Source organism: Poeciliopsis prolifica, unplaced genomic scaffold, assembly GCF_027474105.1.
Source record: "Poeciliopsis prolifica strain line A6 unplaced genomic scaffold, Auburn_PproV2 SCAFFOLD196, whole genome shotgun sequence".
Lineage (NCBI taxonomy): Eukaryota > Metazoa > Chordata > Actinopteri > Cyprinodontiformes > Poeciliidae > Poeciliopsis > Poeciliopsis prolifica.
Window position 1 is genome coordinate 28918 of NW_026562571.1, and position 25223 is coordinate 54140.

Consider the following 25223-nt stretch of genomic DNA (forward strand, 5'->3'; position numbering starts at 1 on the left):
CATTCTGTAACACAGAAAGAATGGATTAACTGTAAAAATAAATCATTTTTATTCTTGGACAACTGAGGTGATTAGGGATCACTGTTTTACTTAAACAGGATGTTTGAAAAATAAAAATGTATTAGGTTAAATATCAAGAAATATAAGGTTAAAATAAAGAAAAAGAGCAAACAGTTGCAAAAAACAGAGGGGAAAGAATTTCTTGAAGAAGTTCCTTCTGAGTTCCTTAGTTAAGTAGGATGGATAGAACAGTCATTCAAATAAATTTTACATAAATTATTGTAATTCTGACCATCATTTCATACCAATAATATATATTAGCAATGGGAGCTTTTCTCAGCTGACCACCTGTTTTCCACCTGCTGGAGGAAAACCAAACAGTAACCCTGCAGAAACATCAAACACTTTTCAAAGCTTCCAGACTCCATGATCTCACAGTACTTCAGTTATGAAAATTAAACGGCTTCTTGGAAAATTGATGAGTAGTCCATGTCCAAATGAGGTGTCTTCATGATGTTCTGCTCCAGTCAGCAGAAGATGAGCGTCTTCCCTCATTTACACTATTATAAAACCCTGAAAAGTCGGGAGTCTCCTGGAAATTGTGCTTTGCTTCCTGAGGGTTATAGCAGTCAGATCATAAGGTCTTCTCGCTTCAGGAACCGCATAGCATCAGTGTGACCTTCCTCACATATGGCATACATGGTGCTGAGGGACGGAGGGAACAAAGCCTGGTTCAGACGTTTAATGTTGTCAATGGAAAACTGTGGAAAGCAAGCAAGAGATTGCGTTTAGGGTGCTTTCAAACCTGACAGACTTAGGGTTAGGGTTAAATTTTATATATATATATATATATATATATATATATATATATATATATATATATATATATATATATATATATATATATATATATATATATATATATACACTCCTGATCAAAATCTTAAGACCAGTCAAAAAATTGCAAGAATTTGCATTTAGAACTATTGAATCTTAAGAAGGTTCTAAGTAGAGCTTCACAATGTTAAAAGAAGAAATCAGCGTAAAAGACAAAACTTTTGAGCGGGGAATTAATTGAAAACTGCATTTATTCTAAAACATGATTTTTTCCACCTGATCAAAAGTTTAAGACCATATCTCAAAAAACCCCGAAAACCCCCCAAAAGAGAAATCTTTTGGGGGGTCAAAAAAAAGGACTCAGTAATGAGTAGCTCCACCATTCTTGTTGATGACTTCAAACAATCGTTTAGGCATGCTTGATGCCAGTGTTTCCAGGAGACTAGTGGGAACGTTGCTCCAAGTGTTGAAGATGGCTTCACGAAGGGCATCCACTGTCTGGAACTGATGTCCATTTTTGTAAACTTCCCTTGCCATCCATCCCCAAATGTTCTCAATTGGGTTTAGATCCGGGGAACATGCAGGATGGTCCAAAAGAGTGATGCTATTCTCTTGGAAGAACTCCTTTGTCAGGCGGGCATTGTGAACTGCAGCATTGTCCTGTTGAAAAGGGTTAGGGTTATATATATATATATATATATATATATATATATATATATATATATATATATATATATATATATATATATATATATATATATATACACATATATATATATATATATATATATATATATATATATATATATATATATATATATATATATATATATATATACATATATATATATATATATATATATATATATATATATATATATATATATATATATGCTGACTGGATAACTCAATACATAAGGCATCAGTATATCACCCGAGAGGGCGGGGTTCGAATCCAGTCTGGGTCCTTAGGCAAGACCCTTCAAGCTACTGCCTACCTCATACCATGAGAGATACTAAGTTGCGTAACATGCCGGCTCAGACGTCACCCGGCCAAACAAGGTCTGCGTCAGGTGTTGGGGAACCAGAGCACCTTGATGACAAATGGGCTACTGGAACAAGACGGAAATGGGCGAGAGATGAAAATGTGGATCTGTTGGAATGCTACTACTCAAGTAACCCTAGTGAGAGAGGTTACATGCAAAGACTGGGGAAGGAATGGTCACTTCGACATCCCCAGTCAACACTAAACGCCAAACAACTGGTAGCTCAGTGTTCCAACATCCGCAAACGGCAACTGCTATCACAACTTGAGATTGACGAGATACAACACAAATGCTACGGCAAAAAGGAAGAACCCGGATGTGGGGTCTGTGGGGACTTAACTACAAGTCCCCACCCAGTGAGGGGATACACGGCCCCAATGAGCGAAACAGAGCTGAACGAGACAGCTGCTGACCTGAGAGAGAGAATCATGACCCGAATGACAACCAGACCTCCTCGGCGCCAATTACAACGGCTGAGTGAAGTACCATCAGAAAGTCTCATAGAGAATGTGAATGCAGCATTGAGAACGATCCCTACCAACACCATAACAGAAACCAAAGAGCTGATCTACAACTCAGCATCAGTGATCCTTGAGAGACTTGGCTATAAGAGCAACCATGAGACCCAATACCCACCATGAAAAAGACGGTTAGAGGCTAAAATCAAGGTAACAAGGAGGGAAGTGAGCCAACTGTCAGAGCTCCACAAGGGTACAATGAAAAGACCAGTACCCAGAAAGTACAGTCAGATGCCCATACCTGAAGCACTTGAAACTGCCAAACAGAGGCTCCAAGCCTTGGCCAGCCGCCTAAAGAGATACACAAGGAGAATGAATCCAGAAGGATTAACCGGCTCTTCTCCACTCAACCAGCTAAGGTGTACTCTCAATGGCAGGGTAATAACAACAGAGCAGACCCACCCAGGCTGGAGACTGAACAATACTGGAAAGGCATATGGGAAAGGGAGGCGTCCCACAACAGCAATGCACAGTGGCTGATCTCTCTACGAGAGGACCACAGCAACCTCCCTGAGCAAGCCCCGGTAACCATCACTGTGACAGATGTTCAAGAAAGAGTCTCAGGTATGAAAAACTGGACAGCACCAGGCCTGACATGATCCATGCCTACTGGCTAAAGAAACTCACTGCTCTCCATGAGCGACTGGCAGGCCAAATGAACCAGCTGCTGCAAAGTGGACTCACCCTGAATGGTTAACTGAAGGGCGAACAATCCTAATCCAGAAGGATCCATCAAAGGGTCCAGTCCCACCCAACTACTGACCAATAACCTGCCTCTCCACAACCTGGAAGCTCATGTCAGGCATCATAGCGGCCAAGATAAGCAAACACATGGATAAACACATGAGCATGGCACAGAAAGGTATCGGTGTAAACAGCAGAGGAGCCAAACACCAACTCCTCGTAGACCGCACAGTTGCCAGAGACTGCAAAACCCGACACACCAACCTGTGCATGGCTTGGATTGATTACAAGAAAGCCTATGACTCAATGCCGCATACTTGGATCATTGAATGCCTAGAGATGTATAACATCAACAGGATCTGAGAGCCTTCATTGCAAACTCGATGAGGCTGTGGAAAACCACCCTTGAAGCCAACTGCAAACCACTTGCACAAGTGTCCATCAAATGTGGCATATACCAAGGAGATGCTCTGTCCCCGCTACTGTTCTGCATAGGCCTGAACCCCCTCAGCCAAGTTATCAACAAGACTGGCTACGGATACCGACTCAAAAATGGGGCCAACATAAGTCACCTCCTCTACATGGATGACATCAAGCTGTACGCCAAGAGTGAGCGAGACATCGACTCACTGATCCACACCACCAGGATCTACAGCACTGACATGGGATGTCATTCGGACTAGAGAAGTGTGGTCGGCTGATCACAAAGAGGGGGAAGGTGATCCGCACAGAAGGAGTTTCACTCCCACAAGGAACAATAGCAGACATAGAGGACAGTTACAAGTACCTAGGTATACCACAAGCAAATGGCAACCTCGATGAGGCCACAAGGAAAGGAGCCACAGCTAAATACCTCCAACGAATAAGGCAAGTCCTGAGAAGCCAGCTCAATGGCAAGAACAAAATCCGTGCGATAAACAGCTATGCCCTGCCAGTAATCAGATACCCTGCTGGAATAATTAGCTGGCCAAAGGAGGAGATAAAAGCCACAGATATTAAGACTAGAAAGCTACTAACCATGCATGGAGGGTTCCATCCCAAATCCAGCACCCTGAGACTGTACATATATGAGACTGTATATATATATATATATATATATATATATATATATATATATATATATATATATATATATATATATATATATATATATATATATATATATATATATATATATATATATTTCCTTTGAATAAAAACAAAAACACAACGCTTACTCTGGCGGGTAAGTCATATGAAAAAGTTTGGGCACTCCCATTAATCTTAATTATTTTTATTTCTAAATATTTGGGTGTTTGCAACAGCTATCTCAGTTTGATATATCTAATAACTGATGTACACAGTGATATTTCAGAATTGAAATTAGGTTTATTGTACTAACAGAAAATGGGCAATAATGCATAAAAACAAAATTTGACAGGTGTAAAAATTTGGGTACCCTTATTTAATTGATTTGAATACTCCTAACTACTTTTCATTGACTTACTGAAACACAAAATTGGTTTGGTAACCTAATTAAGCTTTGAACTTCATAGCCAGCTGTATCCAATCATGAGAAAAGGTATTTAAGGTGGTCGATTGAAAATTGTTCTCCAACCTGGATCTCTTATGAAGAGTGGCATCATGGGCACATCATAACAACTCTCAAAAGATCCGAAAACAAAGATTGTTCAACATAGTTGTTTAGGGCAAGGATACAAAAAGTTATCTCAGAGATTTAAACTGTCAGTTTCCACTGTGAGGAACATATTAAGGAAATGGAACACTACAGGGACAGTACATGTTAAACCCAGTAGTGGCAGGCCAAGAAAAATATCAGAGAGGCAGAGAAGAAGAATGGTGAGAACTGTGAAGGACAACCCACAGACCACCTCCAAACCATGTTCCCTCTAAGCTGCACGCCTGCGCAATCGCGCACTGCTCACATATTCTCAGCGCACAAGAAAATCTATGTAGCGCATAAAATAAAGTCCAACGTAAAGTGGACATTGAGCTCAGACATCAGTTTTGACTATGGACCAATAAATTTTTTTTTCTGTACTACTTTGTGATCGAACTCAGTGAGTGACAGGAATCCAGCCAATGATACGATACGGTTCACTTTCGCTACGCAGCCAATCAGCGCTGATTGGCTGCGTGTACGTGGGTTACGTACCTTGGTCATATGCGCCGTGCAAGTGAGAATAGTGCGGCAGAGTTAAGAAACGTGAAAGCCAACACCTTATCATGTCTACATGGGACATCCACTCACCAAGCCAAAGTAAAAAAAAGGAAGGAGGCAGCTCGTGTATCCCTACATGGGATGTACACACCAGCAAATAACCGAAGTTGCTGATATCAGTAAGTCTTACCAATGGCTGGAAAAAGCTGGACGCAAGGACAGCACAGAGTCCCTCATCCTGGCCACCGAGGAACAGGCCCTAAACACCAGAGCAATAGAGGCCCAGATCTACCACACCAGACAAGACCCAAGGTGTAGGTTGTGCAAGGAGGCCCCTGAGACAGTCCAGCACATAACAGCAGGGTGCAAGATACTGGCAGGGAAAGCGTACATGGAATGACATAACCAAGTGGCAGGCATAGTGTACAGAAACATCTGTGCAGAATATGGACTGGAAACCCCGAGATCAAAGTGGGAAACAATCCCAAAGCTGGTGGAGAATGCCAGAGCTAAGATCCTGTGGGACTTCCAGATCCAGACAGACAAAATGGTAAAGGCGAACCAACCAGACATTGTCATAGTGGATAAACAACAGAGGAAAGCCGTTGTAGTAGATGTAGCAATACCAAGTGACTGCAACATCAGAAAAAAGGAGTACGAGAAACTGGAGAAATACCAGGGCCTCAGGGAGGAACTGGAGAGGGGCTGGAAGGTGAAGACCACAGTGGTGCCTGTGGTCATCGGGGCCCTCTGGGCAGTCACCCCCAAACTGGAGGAATGGCTACAACAGATTCCAGGAACAACATCAGACATCTCAGTCCAGAAATGTGCCGTCCTAGGCACAGCCAAGATACTGCAGGACCCTCAAGCTCCCAGGCCTCTGGTAGATGACCCGAGCTCAGAGGATAATAATAAGAACCACCCGTGGTGGGTTAGAAAGTATTAGATATATATATATATATATATATATATATATATATATATATATATATATATATATATATATATATATATATATATATATATATATATATATATATATATATATATATATATATATATATATATATATTATATATATATATATATATATATATATATATATGTATGTATATCCTGCTGGAATAATTAGCTGGCCAAAGGAGGAGATAAAAGCCACAGATATTAAGACTAGAAAGCTACTAACCATGCATGGAGGGTTCCATCCCAAATCCAGCACCCTGAGACTGTACACGAGCCGCAAGGAAGGAGGCAGAGGTCTAGTGAGTGTGAGAACCACTGTCCAGGACGAAACAACTAAGATCCATAAATACATCAGGGACAAAGCCTCAACAGACAAAGCCTCAACAGTGAATGTCTCAGACAACAGGGAACGGAGGTTGAGGTGCCAGAGATACCATCATGGGAGGACAGGCCCCTACATGGGATGTACCACCAGCAAATAACCCAAGTGGCTGATATCAGTAAATCCTATCAATGGCTGGAAAAAGCTGGACTCAAGGACAGCACAGAGGCCCTCATCCTGGCCGCCCAGGAACAGGCCCTAAACACCAGAGCAATAGAGGCCCAGATCTACCACACCAGACAAGACCCAAGGTGTAGGTTGTGCAAGGAGGCCCGTGAGACAGTCCAGCACATCACAGCAGCCACCTGATTGACCCTCCCACTATATGATTGCTCACCTGGGCTCTCCGGACGTTAATGCCAAACTAACAACACCTAAGTGCTGAAGAACTGTTAAGATAACCTTAAAAAAAAATCTAAGACATGAATGTTGTGATAGTTTGGCAGGGAAAGCGTACATGGAACGACATAACCAAGTGGCAGGCATAGTGTACAGAAACATCTGTGCAGAATATGGACTGGAAACCCTGAGATCAAAGTGGGAAACACCCCCAAAGGTGGTGGAGAACGCCAGAGCTAAGATCCTGTGGGACTTCCAGATCCAAACAGACAAAATGGTAATGGCGAACCAACCAGACATTGTCGTAGTGGATAAACAACAGAGGAAAGCTGTTGTGGTAGATGTAGCAATACCAAGTGATTGCAACATCAGGAAAAAGGAGCATGAGAAACTGGAGAAATACCAGGGCCTCAGGGAAGAACTGGAGAGGGCCTGGAAGGTGAAGACCACAGTGGTCATCAGGGCCCTCGGGGCAGTAACCCCCAAACTGGAGCAGTGGCTACAACAGATCCCAGGAACAACATCACACATCTCAATCCAGAAATGTGCAGTCCTTGGCACAGCCAAGATACTGCACAGGACCCTCAAGCTCCCAGGCCTCTGGTAGAGGACCCAAGCTCAGAGGATAAGAACCACCCGCGGTGGGTGAGAAGGGAATTTTTCTATATATAATGACATTTCCAGTCATTCACTGCCTCCATGCATTGCTATGTGCAGGCCCCAATTACGGGAAAATCATTTTGAGAAACTTTTTTTAAAGAAAAAGATGTGAATAAGGTCCTAATATTAGTCGAATAAAGTTTCGCAAGTCAGTCCACTGTTCTTCTTATGCATTGCTATGGGCAGGCCCCAATTAAGATAAAAAAATAAACCTTTGTCAAGCAATATGTTTTACGCAAACTCTTCAATTCTTAACATTGAAAGCATTCAATTTGAATCAGGAGTGTTCTGACCACAGGTATGCAATTTTATCTCAGGCAAGATTTTTTTTAAAATTTGTATTATAAGTGAAACAACTTCTTTCATCTCAGTTGTGCACCAGCAGCCTAACACCTTCTGTTGCACAACATTAGTTGAAACAGAAAGGCATCCCACATCAGTGTTTGATTAGCATTTTTTCATCACTGCAAAGAAATAATGACATTTCCAAACTCTTTAAGCCAAATATAAATATTTTAATGTCATTTACTCACCATAATTTTCATGTTAACAAGGCTGAGCTGAGTGTTGAAGCGCCCCCTGTGGACAGGACACACATCCTGCAGTCCAGCAAAGGGAGACACAGTGATGGTTCTCCCCACAGGCAGGATGGGCAGGCTGTCCGTAAACCCCCCATCAATCCATTTCTAATAAAAGTCAGTGAGTGTCTCAGAATAAAAACCAGTGCTAGATTTTAGACAGTATTAGAGGCAGAAACGGAGCTACCTGTCCATTGAACTCCACCGGTCTGAGCCCGGCATAGAGAGGCACAAAGCTGCTGGCAAGCAGAGTCTGTAGATATTAAACACAAGACAGCAAACGATTTTTCTGTACCTAAACAGACAATGAGCTATGGAAGTGTGTGTGTGTGTGTGTGTGCGTTTGGTGGACTCTGACCATTATGAGCTCATCCCTGGAGGGAAACCTGGAAACGATGTGGTTCTTCCCACTCCTACAGTGAGTTATAGAGATATAAAGTCGGTTGCTGGCCAGATTGTGAGCTTCACTTGGCAGAATCTCCTCTAGTGCTTCCCTGCAGATGATTCACACACATTGGTCACAAGCTATCACATTTATCTGCACCTTCTGGGTTTTGACTTGAGGTCTCCCATTTGAACAAGGCATCCTCTTTCATGCCATACTTGTTTTAGATTGTCATTAGAGAGGCACAGATCCAGTATTAATATCTGTATTGGAGCCGATATTGAAAAAATTCAATATTGTGAAAATGTGGTTGATTCAAGACGGCAGGTATATTCAGTTTAATTCTATGCTCCATTATTTTTTAAAAAATTACATTTTAATCTATACTGCTCAAAAAAATAAAGGGAACACTCAAACAACATGATATAACTCCAAGTAAATCAAGCTTCTGTGAAATGAAATCACTTAGAAAGCAACACTGATTGACAATCAATATCACCTGCTGTTGTGCAAATGGAATAGATAACAGGTGGAAATTATTTTCATATTTATTTCATTCATTCAGATCTAGGATGTGTTATTTGAGTGTTCCCTTTATTTTTTTAAGCAGTGTATTTTGTTTCTACATGTTTGTTAGCTTATGAAGCTATTGGTGTATTTCAGCATACTGTATTGGTGCAGACTTATCAGTACATTTATGTATTTAACAAAGGAAACGTTTAAGTCAATAGTATTTCTTTATTGGATCAGTGTCGGTCCATACTAAACTTCAGATATGAGTCAGAAGCAAAAAAGTGGATTATGTATTTCTAATTTTTATTAAGACTTTGATTGATTGATTCATGTGTGATTTTTGTAACAGGGTAAATAAGATTATGCATAGCTAAACTACAAATCAGTTACTTCAACAATGCAGCTGCCATTTGGCATTTAACTTTAGCATTTACCGTAGAATGAGCATGAAGTTGAATCCTGTGTGATGGCTCCAAACCTCTGTTGTCTCACACTTCAGCAAACTTGTAGGTGAACTTTTTGCAGTGCTGAAGAAAGAAAACAGACGTATCATGTTGAAATTGTCTGACATCAGTCATCCATTTATATCCTCTAACTGCAGCCATCCGACCTCCAGCTTATCTGGAGCTGTGATGAGGACAGCAGCCACCAGCGCTCCACCTGACGCTCCTGCACAGGCCCTCATGGAGCTCAGCAGCTTATCTCCATGATGAAGAAAGGCCTCCACCGCACCCAGGTGGTAGATCCCCATAAAACCACAGGCAGCAAAGGACAGGTTCAGAATGGTCATTGTTATGCCTGCAGAAACAAAACAATATGACAACTTCCAGAAAAACCATTTGCTCTATAAAAGGTGTAAGCCTTCACCTATCATTGCTCTGAAGGAACTGAAAGAACAGTTTTCTGAGATGGCCAGGTGCAAGAAACAGGAAAAGACAAAATTAATCAAACCATAAAGCAAGTTTTTCTACATAGTCACACAAAATACCACTTTTAATGACTGCTCATGTAGTCTCAAAGACATTCAACTCCTTCAGAGCAAGCATCTTTAATACTTATTAGAGAATCCTTAATCCACTCTTTTGGTCAATGCTCTCCAGTCCTATGATATTCTCCAGATTTTATGCTCCAATCAGCATCAGTCTTCAGTCAGAGGGCCCTTCAGATTTACTGCAAGACAGAAAGCTAGTGTATACTTACTGCCCACAGTAACACCATCCACAATAACTCTGAAGATAATTAGATGATAATTAGATGATATTAGTTACAGCAACATTTCATTTCCTTTGAGATAAATAGAATGTTTTTTATTGAATTATTGGCAGAAATGAATGAATTTCTTTAACCTTCCATGCTTAAGTTTGAATCTCTGTGGATCAGATAGATGTTTCCCATAAAACCACAGCAGCAAAGGACAGATTCAGAATGGTCATTGTTATGCAGCATTCAGCATCTATGCACCACAAATTTGGAGCAAACTTTCAGAAAACTCCAAAACAGCTGAGTGTTGAATCTCGACTAAAACCCACCTGTTCAGAATTGTATTTGAAATGTAATCATACTATTTAATGATGGAACTTGACTTAATGTAATGTTTTGATTGTTGATTCTACGTTGCAATTGCACAAAAATCCGAGAGGGACGGCGGAGTCCCTAAGCGAAATTCTGTGCAAAGAGGTGTACGGAGCCTCATGCCGGAAGAAAAATGGCAAATGGCTGAGGGTCATTGCGCGAAACAGAAACCCTGTAAATTCATGGGTGCTCACAATTTTTCACCATGTGAGCTACTTATAAAACAACCAAGTCAAAAAGATCTACCAACCCACGACGACAAAAATGCTAAACATAACTATTTTCAAATTTATTATGTATTCTTTGTATGTACGTTTATGTACCTTGCATTACTGAATAAGCCAATAAAAAATTATTTAAATTTTTTATAATTACCCAAGTTTACTTTGATGACCTGCACTGATTTGAAACAGCCAGGGATGCATAGTCCGGACAGTAGCTGCTGACAGTCAGCCTCAAGCACATTTCCAAATGTGCATCAGTCATGGAGGAACGATATCTGGATTTAATGATCTTCATGTAGGAAAAGGCTGATTCGCATAAATAAGTGGAGCCAAATAATGCAGTCAAGGGTCGCACATTTCCTCATGTTGGGGTATTTTTCCTCTGTGAGTAAGTTCCAGAACTCAGCATCTTCCTGGAAAGGATAGCACATGAATGTAGCAATTGGCTCAAGCAAAGAAAAGTCTTGAAAGCGTTTGTCAAACTCTGACAGACAATTCCTCATCTGCTCCAAGTAGCGTGCACTTTCAAGCTGTTCGTGGGCCTTCCCTTGCATCTCCAGCTTTGACGCCAAGTTCTGAAAATTTGCCAAATCATGGCACTGCAGCTTTGAGGCAAAATGTTGCATCTTTTGTTTGAAAGCATTAACTGAGCTATTCATACTGGTCACTGTTTTGTCTTTTTCTTGCAGCTCAAAGTTAAGCTCATTCAACAAGTTTGTCAGATCAGTTAAAAATGCCAAGTCCACTAGCCATTCACCATCATTTAGTTGCTTGTATTCTCCATGTCCAGATACACGGAAAAACTTCTCCGGACAGAGTTCTCGAATCTTTGGAGGAATTTCCCACGACTAAGCCATCTCACATCAGTATGTAGTAACAAATCAGAGTGGTTGCAGTCAGCCGTCTCCAGATGTGCACGGAATAACCATCTTTGAAGAGATCTGGCTCAGACAGAACAGGTGATCTTTTTTGCCACATCCATAATCTCTTTCATGTTGAGCATTTTAGCGCATAACGCTTGTTGGTGGTTTATACAACGGTAATTCAAGAAGACTGGGAATACATCATCCTGCCTGCACTTTGCAATAAATCCATTCACACGTCCAACCATTGCAGGTGCTCCATCTGCGGTAATGGACACCAATTTGTACACTGGGAGCTGAGTTTTCTCGCTAAGGTTTTTAAATGTCTGAAAAATGTCCTCTCCTCACGTTTGTTCTTTCATGGGAAGTGCTGTCAATAGCTCCTCTTTTTCACTAAGATCACTAAACACCATACAAATGAAAATGCACATCTGGGCTGTGTCATTCATATCTGTAGATTCGTCAAACTGCAGGGAGAAACACTCACAATCTCCGATGTCCTTCCACATTTGCTGGGTTAAATCCTCAGCCATGGCTTCACATTGCCGGGTAACTGTATTTCTTGACAGTTGCAGAGCTTTGATTGAAGATAATATCTCTGCCTTATTTTTAAAGTCTAGGAACAATGAGTCAGCTGCTTCAGCGAATGCTTCTTTTACCATCTCTCCGACTTGGAAGGACTTATTGTTTTTAACGATGGGGTGACTCCACATGCTTTCCCCAGGTGTCAGAATACACCACCACGTCATCCAAATAGACCGCACAACCAGTCATGTCACCAACCACTCTGTTCATTAGTCTTTGGAACGTGGCTGGCGCATTTCTCAGACCAAATGGCATGACTGTATAAGAATACAAGCCTGTAGGCGTAACAAATGCAGACACTTCACGTGCACGTTTAGTCAGTGGTACCTGCCAGTAACCCTTTAAAAGGTCAAATTTACTAACAAAGTTAGTAGAATCCACTTGATCGATGCAATCATCCATTCTCGGCAGCGGGAAACAATCTGGTTTAGTAACAGCGTTAAGCTTACGAAAATCTGAGCAGAAACGCAGCGTATTGTTCGACTTAGGGACCAAAATACACGGCGATGCCCAACTGGACTTACTCGGTTCTGCAATCCCAGTACAAAGCATATAATCTACTTCTGCATCCAAGTGCTTACGCTTCTCCAGATTCACTCTGTAAAACCGTTGCTTGATTGGTTTAGCGTCTCCCACATCCACATCGTGTTCAATCAAATGTGTGCGACCTGGCGTGTCCGAAAATAGACATGGAAATTCACTTATCAACTCTGCCAACTGCTTAGCACAACCTGCAGGTAAGTGAGCCAACAACGTGTCCAGCTCACCCAAAGTTTCAGAGTTTTTAAGACGCCCATGAATCAGAGCGCTGTCCAACCCATCCGTACTGCCGTCATCTTCGACAGGTAATAGTGCGCTGTCCGTGGTGCTGAAAGTCTCGCTCCCCCCAGCAAGGCTGTTTACGGCACATGCAGGCGTGGCATCAGTACCCTGTGGCTGAAATAAATCATCACGAGCATAATATGGTTTTAATGTGTTGACATGACACAACTGAGTTTTCTTTCTCTGCTCCGGCATCGATATTAAATAGTTCTGATCGGAAACCCGCTTCAGAACTGTATATGGGCCAGTAAATTTCGCCTGAAAAGGAGAAGTCGTGACCGGACACAAAGCCAAGACTTGATTACCAGACAAAATGAGCGCGCCTCAGCACAACGATAAAACAAACTTTTCATTTTTTTCCTGCACCACAGTCAGTTTCTCTTTAACAAGTTCCCGTGCCAGATATAAACGTCTTCTAAAACCATTTACGTAATTCACCAAGTTTTTCGGCGGAGCAGACTCTTTCAGCCCGTCCGCCACCACAGCCAACGGACCCTTCACGTTGTGTGCAAAAACCAATTCATTTGGGCTAAACCCAGTGCTTTCTTGTGTTACGTCCCTGGCGGCCAAGGCAGCCAAGGCAAACCTTCAGCCAAGGCAAACCTTCTGAGTCGTTTGCCTTCTGTACAGTAAGCGCGTAAGAAAGACTTCAGAGACTGGTGGAAGCGCTCTAATGCCCCCTGACTCTCTGGATGATATGCTGTCGCTTTACTGTGTTGCACCCACAGCTGTTTCAAAACCTGACTGAACAAATGTGATGAAAGATTGTTCCTTGGTCAGACTGTATTACTTTAGGGATGCCAAACACCGAAAAGAACTGAGTAAGAACTGCTGGATAACGTGTAGTTTGACACATCACAGTGAGTAGATATGAAGACCCAGCCTTTGAGCGAGGCAACGGACCCCGCAATCTATGATCAAATGTTCAAATGGCTCAGATGCAGCGATAATTGGGCTTAAAGGGAACGGTTTTCAAAACCTGATTGGGCTTAGCAATGAGCTGACAGACATGACACATCTTAATATAAGACAAACGTCCTTTTTAAGACGGGGCCAGAAAAAATGTCGCAAAACTCGATCATACGTCTTACGTACACCAGAATGGCCAGATTCATCATGAGCAACTTTCAACACTGCGGAGCGTAGCTTGATGGGAACCACTATTTGTAATACTGGCTCACCCACAACGTCAGCATGTGGTAACCATTTCCTCACCAACAATGAATCCTGCAGGAAATATCCACAAGCACAATCAGTTATTTCACTTAATGGGCGAACCTGATCGAAAAGAGTCTTCAGTGAAACATCAGCTTGTTGTTCCGTCACGAACTCACTGCGAGACAGAGACATGGAAAACTAGACAAAGGCAAATTAATTTTCACACATTTCTCGTCTCTCACACTCTGACCGCGCCATGGCCCGAGTAACTGCGCATGCGGTAAGCACATCTGCAAATTCCCCGTTCCCCTAAGTCTGAGGAATGAACTTGCTCAACTGGCTCTGACGTAACCAGGCCGTCTAATGGCGCAGCGTCCGCCCACAAACGTTCCTGCTAAAACCGTTACCCAAAATCACAGAGACGCCATCAATTGTCAAAGCAGGGCGCACGGGCAATTGCATGTCACCAACAAACAGTTCGCAATCAAGAAACACAGAAACATCATGTTTTAATCCCATTCCCAGAATTGGAACACAGGCATCTGTCTCAGACTCAGCCGAGAACGGCAACACGTCAGCTCTAATAAAAGAGTCAAACGCCCCAGTGTCTCTCAGAATCTTAACTCGAACCTTTCCCTCGCCATTTGACAGTGACACATACCCCTCACGAATGAAAGGTAGTATGAAACACCTACTTCAGAAGACGGAGTGTTCTTCGTGTCCTCTAAAGGACTCCGCACTGGCGCAGCCAAACCAACTCCTTTAGGAGCAGTTTGAATTTTTTTTGTTTCACCCTTAGCTGATGACAATCTTCTTTAATATGTCCGCGTCTGTGACAGTATGACAAACCCGATCATCATCCGAACACCGGATTTTTAAACTGCCTCGTCTCCATTTGCTTAGTGACACCACCAACCCGATCACTGCGGCTCACATCTCGCCAAATAGCGTTTAAAAACCCCACAGAAACCCAATAATCTTATGAGTCAGCACGTACTCGTCCGCCAACCCCGCGGTCACAGAAATGTTTTTTAGCTTTCTGTTCATTAATGTAAGTTGCAATGTCTTCCGGTAAGCAGTTTTTAAATTCCTCCAACAACATCAGATCGCGGAGCTGATCACAATTCTTAACATCTTGTGCAGCACACCACCGATCAAATAAAGCAGTTTTAACACGACCTAACTCAGTATAACTCTGATGATCGGCTTTTTTATAGCGGCGAAATTTCTGCCTATATGCCACCGCATGAGCTCATAAGCTTTTTCCACTGCACTCTTCACTTTATCATAATTTTAAACTGTCACTAGGTGACAGCGAGGCATAGGGCTTCCTGTGCTTTACCAGTGAACACACACTGCAGAAGCAGCGGCCAAACATCCTGAGGACACCTCAGTGTTTTTGCCACACGTTCAACAGGATGAAATATTTATCCACATCCAATTCGGTAAAAGGTGAACCAAGCAAATACATTTGTTGATATCAAACTCTGCCCCTGCAGAACTGCCATCTTGATCAACTGAAACGCGCGCCGAGTCGCGCCTCGCAGCTGCCTCCAATTCTAATTTGCGCATCTCCACCTGATGCTGCAGCTCTTTCTCTCGGAGCTCCAAACGACGCATCTCTAACTCCAATTCCATTTTGCGCACCTCACTCGGAGATGCCCCAACGTCACCCTGGGTGTTGATTCGGGAGGTGGCAAAACGTTTTGCTCAATCAATGAGCAAAAATAACCTCCTTTTTCTCTTGTTTAATCACAGGTATTTCAAACTGAGCAGCAATGGCTACGAGATCACTTTTACGAGCAGCATGAAACTTCTCCAAAGAAGGTTTAGCTACAAAGTCGTCCAGATCAAACTCCATATTTTTAAGAAAAACCGCAATCATACACTACAGGAGAAAAACACAAACTAAACGACAAATACAGCTTAAAGTGAAAGAATGCGTAATGGTTCCAAAGCAATCATGTCCCCACTATACTTTACCTGCCTGTCAGAACTCACCTGTTTAACTGATTCCTGGCTCTTCACGTGGATCGGTGGCGGGTTTATTAAGCACCAAACCAGTGAGAATTAATCTCACGGATTGCCCCAGAGATCACTGCTTGCACAGTGAAACGCCAACCGCAAACCCCCACAACACTACTAAAACAACAAACAGGTGAAGTCTAAAGCAACAGCACCTCTTAGCCTGTCAGGAGACACAATCACAAAAAGAGAACCACTCTGACACACACAAACCCCACAATATTTCACTCACCTGTCGTTTTAACCAACCAACAAAACGCACCACAGCTGCCTACAACAAACAAACTGGTTAACAAAGCCATGTCCCACCCCCCCAACGGTGTTGTCACTGCTCACTCCTACAAACAGGAAAAAGGTGAATGAAAACGTCACACACTCAAACCAAGAATTTTCCAAATTGCAAAAGTCTTGTGTTTGACGAGCCCCATTTGTTAAGCCCCAACAAAATTAGGGGGACACGGCAACCAGTTGATATTAAGCCCATGAAAGGCGTTATTATTAAAAGAATTGAATTGTCTAGGAGACATCACTCCTGGGCCCCTTCAGCCTGGTTTCAGCCTGGATCTTCGGGTCGTCTGCGCGTGGTGGCTTCTGCAGTCACCCCCATGAATGGAACGGTGCTCCTTATATACCATCCAGGTGATGGAAGCGCCTCCCACATTGAGGACCTTAATTGATAGTTAGTAAATCACATGACACGCACAGGACTGTGACAACAGGGCCATCACACAGCTGCTTCAACGAATGCTCTTTTACCATCTCTCCGACTTGGAAGGACTTATTGTTTTTAACGATGGGGGTGACTCACCCGGAACAATGCTTCGGTGGCGGCTTTCGCTTTTGAAGTTTGTTGAGGGAACAACTTGTGAATTTAGTTCCTCCACCTTCTCTTTCTCAGCTGGCTTTTTGGCGGAAAGTCATTGCCGTATTTTCCATAAACCGTCCGAAAATGCCGCTCCACATTTCCCTTCTTTGGTATTGCGATGACAGCCGGGCAGATGAGGCAAAACACACTTCGAAAAAGACATTGTGAAAAAAAAGGTCCACCTCCCATTCCGTATAAAGTGATATGTTTTTGCCTTCTTACTTGGTCCAACTTTCTCACTCATTTTGATCAGCATATGTTTTAGCAAGGGCTTAAAATCGTAATTTATTTTGCTGCGCTAGCAACGTCTTCATTTTTTTATGGGCGGTTGGCAAACAACTTATGATGATGGCATTAATCCCCATCTACTGGAAAGGATTGTGGATCGGGATGCTACATATATATTCTCCCTCCCAAAAATTCAGCTGTCATCTGAATGGTTGCTGTATGTCAATCAAGTAATATGATGTTTGATAGGCTGACAATTTTTTTTTTTTTTTTTTAACATCAGCTGCGATTGATCAGTTTCTGCCTCGAGCTTATGAGCACCCCTGTTCTAGACACTAACAGGTACCATAAAATTGTACAAAATCTGTGAGGGACGACGGAGTCCCTGCTGGAAATGCCATGAAAGAGGTGTATGGAGCCTCGTGCTGGAAGCCCGTTGAAAGGCTGTTAACATCGTTTTAACTGGGTGACTGGGAATAAAAATACCAGTAGCTATTTTTTTCCATATAACACAGTAGAGTGTAACTAGTAAACCTTTTGTGGATACAAAGGCAAGAACCCCCGCTTGATGTCTTTGTGTTTTTTGTCTTTGTTATGATGTAAAGCACTTTTAAATTGAATTGAAGGGGGAATAACATTTCATAGATATCATAGCATACAACCCAGGTGATAGAATAAAAAAATATCTCCTCACAGTCAGTTCCATTCACCTAACATAACCACTCAACTGTATTCACCTCTGGAAAAACAGAAGCTTTTGAAAAATGTGGATTACTTGAACATTCTTCCCTATTACACATCACTTAGCCTGGCTTTGGCTGGATTCAAGGCTAGCCCCAAACCCATCTTGCAGAAGGGGACACATTAATGAGGCAAACACCAGGGAGTTCTGCAACAAAACAAGTCCAACATCCCCACTGAGCCTCTGGTCATCTGGCTGCCTTTAAACTTTAAGAGGCAATTATGCTAAGTGGAGTCACAGAGGCGATAACCTGAGGCTGCTGACTGACTGTGAACGTGAAAGATACGGTCAACAGCCATTATTTTTTATTAGAGCTCCCCACATACAGGTGGCAATGGGCCAGACACTGATGCGCCACAGCTCAGAACCTTGAACAGCGTCCACAGAGAAAAAAAAAAAGAGTAAGAAAATACATAATTCTGTTTCAATCTGCTTTCAGGGTGGGCTCTGTTCTGCTTTCACAGAAGGAAAGGCTAATTGTTGAGGTCAGGAACATTTTGAGCCAAGCAGCATAAAAGAAGTTATATCTCTATATGCTCTGCACAGTAGAGATGTCTACTACAGATTCAACGTGAAGAAACATTTGAACCTGCCTCAGTATTTCTGATATATATAACCACAAGTTTACACAATGAAGTAACCAATTTCATTGTGTTAACCTGAAACTAATTTAATGTCAGTCCTGCAGTAATACCATCATGGAGAACCACTGTATGTGACATGAGATGACAAATGTATGAATGAGTCAGCAGAGCAGAAACTGAGAAAAAAGACAAAAACCACCAATTTCTTAGAAAAGTTTTTTTTTTTTTTTGCCAAATATACTTGCTGAAGTCATGACGGAATCACTGCATGCTTTAAATGTCAATTTTGGATATTTAAAACAATAAACTTTGTGTTTAAATCAGCTTGCTTACAGAATAAATCTGAGCCGTTTCATAAATGTGAAACTTTTGATTTGGTTTTGGCAAATCAACTTCAAAGCCAGAACCACTGCTGTATCCAAACAAAACAAATACAGAAAAAATGACCCATTTTCAACTACTTCATTATACAACCCTAGAAAAAATTATAAGTCAATTAAGTTCAAGCTCCTGCTGTCTGAATGTCCTACCCCACATTTCTTTCAGAAAGTCCTGCCTGTTATTGCTACTGAGCTGATCCAAATAGTAAACTCATCGCTTACATCAGGTGTTTTCCCCCAGGCTTTGAAAACAGCAGTCATCAAACCACTGTTAAAAAAGAACAACCTGGACAAATCACTATTGCAGAATTACAGGCCGACCTCTGACCTCCCATTCATCAGCAAAGTTATTGAAAAAACTGTGTGTAAACAATTAAATAGTTTCCTCATGATGACAAACTGCTTTGACTCTTTCCAATCTGGTTTTCGTGTTCACCACAGCACGGAGACTGCCGTCGTAAAAGTATTCAATGATATCCATATAAATACGGACTGTGGGAGAACCACAGTGCTGGTTCTGTTGGACCTCAGTGCAGCTTTTGACACTGTCGACCATGATATATTACTGAATCGACTTGAAAGTTGGGTCGGACTCTCCAGTTCGGTGCTCGACTGGTTTGAATCTTACTTAAAGAACAGGGATTTCTTTGTTTCAATTGGAAACTTCTCATCAAAGAGGGCAAAGGTCACATGTGGGGTACCCCAAGGTTCAATCTTAGGACCCCTCTTATTTAATATTTATATTCTCCCACTAGCTCAGGTTATAACAGGAAATAATATTAGCTACCATAACTATGTGGATGACACACAGCTCTACACTATGATGTCACCAGTTGACTCTGAACCCATCCAATCACTGAATAAATGTTTAGAACAGATAAATGTGTGGATGTGTCAAAACTTTCTCCAGCTGAACAAAATCAAAACTGAAGTCATTATTTTTGGACCTAAAGAGGAACGATCTAGAGTCAATGCACAGCTTCAGTTATTACAACTAAAACTAGCGATCAGGCCTGAAACCTGGGAGTAGTGATGGACTCGGACTTGAACCTTGCGAGGCACATAAAGACAATTACAAAGTCGGCCTTCTATCACCTGAAGAACATCTCCAGGATTAGAGGACTAATGTCTCAGCCAGATCTAGAGAAACTCATCCATGCATTTATTTTTAGTCGCATTGATTATTACAACAGCGTTAGGCCTGTCGTGATAAACGATAAGTCAATTAATCGCACGATAAGTTAAAACTATCGACCTCATTTTTAATTAAGGCTATATCGTGTCATCTCTTACTGTTGATGACACTGAATGAAAAAAGGCTCAACTCCGGTGCTCTCCACTGACCCTCCCTTCCTTATTTCCTTAGTGTAATGCCCAGCGCGCGCTGCACCATCTGATGTCGCGGATTGTCGGCTCATTATCAAAACCTGAGAGACACATTAGCCGACAGAAATCCTAGCTATAACGGTTCGATCGAACCGCGTTGTGTCCAACAATGGACACAAAATAATAAGCCTAGTTCACTAATATTGAAACGAGGCATTAATCAATTCCTTACTACAATCTACCTGCAATGCATGTGGCTAGTGTCAGTACTGACAGAATGACAATCATTATAACCTATTTATGTCACGTTAACGAAGAACTGCTGAAAAGTTACCGGGTTTTCTGGTAGAAATTTCGCTCCAACTCCTCCCCTAGTTATTTATATTTTCTTTGCACGAACTGTTGAATAAACATTCATGTTTGTGTCCGATGTCTGCTGGACTTCGGGTTGCGCCGTGTCAACTGTTTCGGGATTCCCCCCGTATTTCCCTCAGAAAGCACGAGGAGAATCCTGCTTGATCCAAAACACATCAACTGCTTTAGAGTTACACCGTCGAGGAGTTTTGCAGGTATTAACATTTTACCGCTCAGCGGTAACCGCTGTTACCTTCCTAATGAGAGGCGGCACTTGTCATACATTTCTAAAAAGAAAAAAAAAGGTTGTGTACCGCTGCATAGTGCCTCGTTTATTATATTAGCCATGTTAGTGCTGGTAGATCGTGTTTTAGACAGATTCTTTTAACATATGTTTTAGTGACATGCTGCCCTGTAATGTTTTATATCTCCCAGCTCTTGCTTGAAATGTGTGGTAAGAATATGTGAAAAACCATTAAGTTTTATAATGACTGAAATGTAAGTAGGCTATGTCAAATGAAAGCTTTGAATTATAACCTCACTAGTTATTTTAATTAATTTTAATTAATGTATTTTTTAATTTAGTATTTTAGCTAGCTACAGAAAACTAAAAACTATAGTTTAAATAATAGTTAAAATATTGTTGTCTCTGCCAAACAGTCATGGAGTCTAAATACCAGGCTCTTATTTTGTGTAGAGCCAAAATGAAGAGAAAAGGGAAAATCTCCCAGTTCTTCTTAAAGAGGCAAAAACCAGGACCAGACAGAACCCTGCAGCAGTGACCAGGACCAGACAGAACCCTGCAGCAGTGACCAGGACCAGACAGAACCCTGCAGCAGTGACCAGGACCAGACAGAACCCTGCAGCAGTGACCAGGACCAGACAGAACCCTGCAGCAGTGACCAGGACCAGACAGAACCATGCAGCAGTGACCAGGACCAGACAGAACCCTGCAGCAGTGACCAGGACCAGACAGAACTCTGCAGCAGTGACCAACCTGAAGAATCCAGCCAGGAGACTCCAGGCCCAAGTGTATCACCAGCGGGTTAGAGGCTGTGACAGAGAGTTATTAAGTATTAAAATCCAATAAGCCTAATTCTAAAGGTTAGCATGATGCTTTTTGCATTTTTTTATTGTGTCTGTTTATGCATTTCCAATTAAGTTCCAGAGAGAGATGAGGGTGATAGAGATTCAGAGTCAGACTCTGGGGAGGAAGACAGTGAAGCAGGAGGAAATGGCACTGAACTGCCCCCACCCAGCACAACCTATTGCACACCAGAAGCACCAGTTTATTTATTTATTTTTGAGAATTTGTTTTTGGTGATATTCTGGGCTCTGAATTTACATTTACATGTTCACTGTTCCATAGTGCCATTTAACGTCTTGTTTGGTCATGGCAAATCTTAGTTAAATAAACCATTTTAATTTGAGTGTGTGTGAGAAAATATTTGTTTCCTTTTGTTCATCATTTGTATATGGACCCCTCTGATAAAGCCTTGCTCACCCTTTGGCCACCCCTTGAAAAAAAGTCTAGCTCCGCCACTGACCGTAACACACAAGTGACAATCTCAGAACGAAGAACGTTCTAAGATTGTCGTTCGGGGTAAAAAAATCCTGTAGTTTGAACTATTGCATCAGGCAGTCGGATTCTTCTCTATTTAAATCTAATTATCACTGAAGGGCAATAAACTGACTTCATAATCTGCACTCTTTTGGTTGAATGAAGTGTTTATTTCCACTTTGGCTTTATGTTGTTTAATTTTTATTCAAGTACATTTATTGTTAATGGAGACTAAGAATCTATTTTATTTTTGGTTGTTTTTATTTATTTTGTGTATCAGTGCCAGTGTTAAGTGTCTTTTGAAAGTAAAGTGTTTCCTGCCTCTTGGCAGGAAATCGCATGTATTATTATGTAATTTCCATTAAATCAATGTAAAAAGGTCTTCAAACAATATTATCGTTTATTGCAATAATTTTGAGACAATTTATCGGCCAGCAAAATCTGTTATCGTGACAGGCCTAAAAAGCGTCTTCACAGGCCTGTCCAACAAATCAATCCTCCAGCTGCAGCTGATCCAGAACGCTGCTGCTCGCATTCTCACTAAAACCAGGAAGATAGAGCACATAACACCTCTTTTAAAGTCCCTCCACTGGCTCCCTGTAGCTCAAAGAATAGATTTTAAAATACTGTTGTTAATTTATAAATCACTGAACGGTTTAGCACCACAATACATCAAAGATCTGCGGTTGTTGTATCAACCTTCCAGACCTCTCAGGTCTTCTGGTTCTGGACTGCTTTGCATCTCCAGAACCAGAACCAAGAGAGGAGAAGCAGCTTTCAGCATCTATGCACCAAAAATTTGGAACAAACTTCCAGAAAACTGTAAAACAGCAGAAACCCTGACTTCCTTCAAATCTCAACTAAAAACACACCTGTTTAGAATTGTTGAAATGTAATATGTAACAAATTTATTATATGCATGACTTTGTGTTCTTGTTTTTATGATGTAAAGCACTCTGAAATGCCTTGCTGCTGAAATGTGCTATACAAATAAAATTTGATTTGATTTGAAATAAGTTGCACATTGAAAGTAAACAGAAGGCTTATTAATATGATTCAATACACACCGATAACAGATGCTACAAAGAAAGATACTTTGGAGATGACAATATCCAGCATAAAGATATTGGTGAAAAGAAAACAACAGCAGGACTACTTATATGATCAGTTTCGCTAAGTGAGTTGCAGAGCTTTTAGCATGCCTCTGGCACAACGAGCGAGGTCTGCCTGGCCTTGGACTGCACTAGTGTGGCTCTGCTTAAAGTGTGATATGATGGTGATGAGATGGTGAGCACCATGCCTTCACCTACTAACTGCATCAATAACACCTAAAATAAAATTATTATTTACGTTGGGTTTCCTTAGGGCTGAAAGAAAACATTGTTGAACATATTACATTTATTGTTTTCTTCCTCTTATTTGAGGGAATATCATGCCGTTTTCAGGACTGCTGAGAAACCCTCCAGTGTGTTCCATGGAGTATTCCCACAAGAGTTCAGGGTTCTTAGATGACTCCATTACAAAACAGAAGCTCCCAGCCTATTTGGAAAATGGATCAAAATCTGAATATCTATAAAAATATATATTTTTAGATAAGTCAAGTACCTGCTGACAGTATTGATGTGACATTCATGAACAATCCGATTTTGAATGACTCGATTTTTTTTGTGTGTGTGTGTGACTTAGCTTGGTTATGATGCTCTGCACACAATTTTAATAATTCATTTGGAAAATAAATACAGTACAAAATACAACTAATAGAAATTAGTAGATAATTTTTATGTTAAATGGTACAGTATAGGATTTTTGTTTCTACCCAAGCAACTTAAGTCTATCTTTTTTTAAAATTATGATTCTAAATTACAAATAGTCCCAACATGTTATTAATGGACACAACACTTGCAGTTAAGAACAATATAGGTATTTGACATTTATATTTTAAAATGTTGCATTTTATGAAAATACATAACTATTCTTTCTGCAAGAAAATACATTGTAGTTACATTTTTAATTTTAATTTACTAAGTAATGTAAATGAATATTCCCAAGAACAAGTTAGAGGAGAAAAGATGAGTAAGAATTTTCAGAACTGGTTTCTTTTACAATCTCGTTTTCTGAGCGCCAACATTCAAATGTCCATATCTTTACTTATTAATTATTTATTTTTTGATGTCCAGATTTCGCTTAGAATCCAAATCGGCAAGTAACTCAAAACATCTCCGAGTAGACTTGGAGGTGTGCCATACACGCAAATACACCACTGAACGAAGAAAAATTATGGTATTCGTCGTTCAAACTGCAGTGAGTGTTTTTTTTTTTTTTTTTTTCATAGGGAAGCTAAAGGAGCAGTCAGTAAAATGTCTCCAAGGACAACCTACCGTGTTTCAGTCCCACCTCGGTGAACAGGAAGCGGTTAGAGGACTGCTAGATGTCTATTATGTAAACTGGAACTACATTTTGACAGACAGGGCTCCGTGTTATTCAGCCACCCTCTAAATACCGGAAGTAACTAAGGCAGCTCTGGGCCCTGCTAAAGAATTTCAAAATAAAACTGTGAAAGTTCCTTAGAGAGACCCAGACATAAAAAAAGACATCCAGACTGTTGGTCTTAGTAGGTGTCAAAGAAATAACATTTATTCTAACTGCACATGATTAAAGATTTTCACCACTAAATTAGATTTAAAAGCTATTTTAGTTGCTGCAGATATACATAGGCCTTTTGGTACTTCTAAAATACTTTATTACAGAAATTAACAGTCACATCCTCTTGTCTTGACAATACTTTACCAAGAATAGGATGAGCTGCTGATCAATAAAAACCTGGAAAAAATAGACTAAATTTTAAATTTTGTCTATTTGATCGATCTA

General features: G+C 41.1%; 1 protein-coding gene across 1 annotated transcript; it reads right to left on the reverse strand.

Annotated features, from left to right (window-relative positions):
* Positions 1-25: 25 nt before the first annotated feature.
* LOC129356811 (patatin-like phospholipase domain-containing protein 4) lies at positions 26-24834 on the reverse strand. The gene is given in 10 exon segments (XM_055026358.1): positions 26-761; positions 8124-8276; positions 8356-8421; positions 8527-8662; positions 9501-9528; positions 9531-9560; positions 9563-9593; positions 9677-9864; positions 21792-21847; positions 24734-24834. Coding segments are annotated over 8 exon segments (756 nt in total). The 5' UTR covers positions 9857-9864; positions 21792-21847; positions 24734-24834; the 3' UTR covers positions 26-629.
* Between the last annotated feature and the right edge of the window lie 389 nt (positions 24835-25223).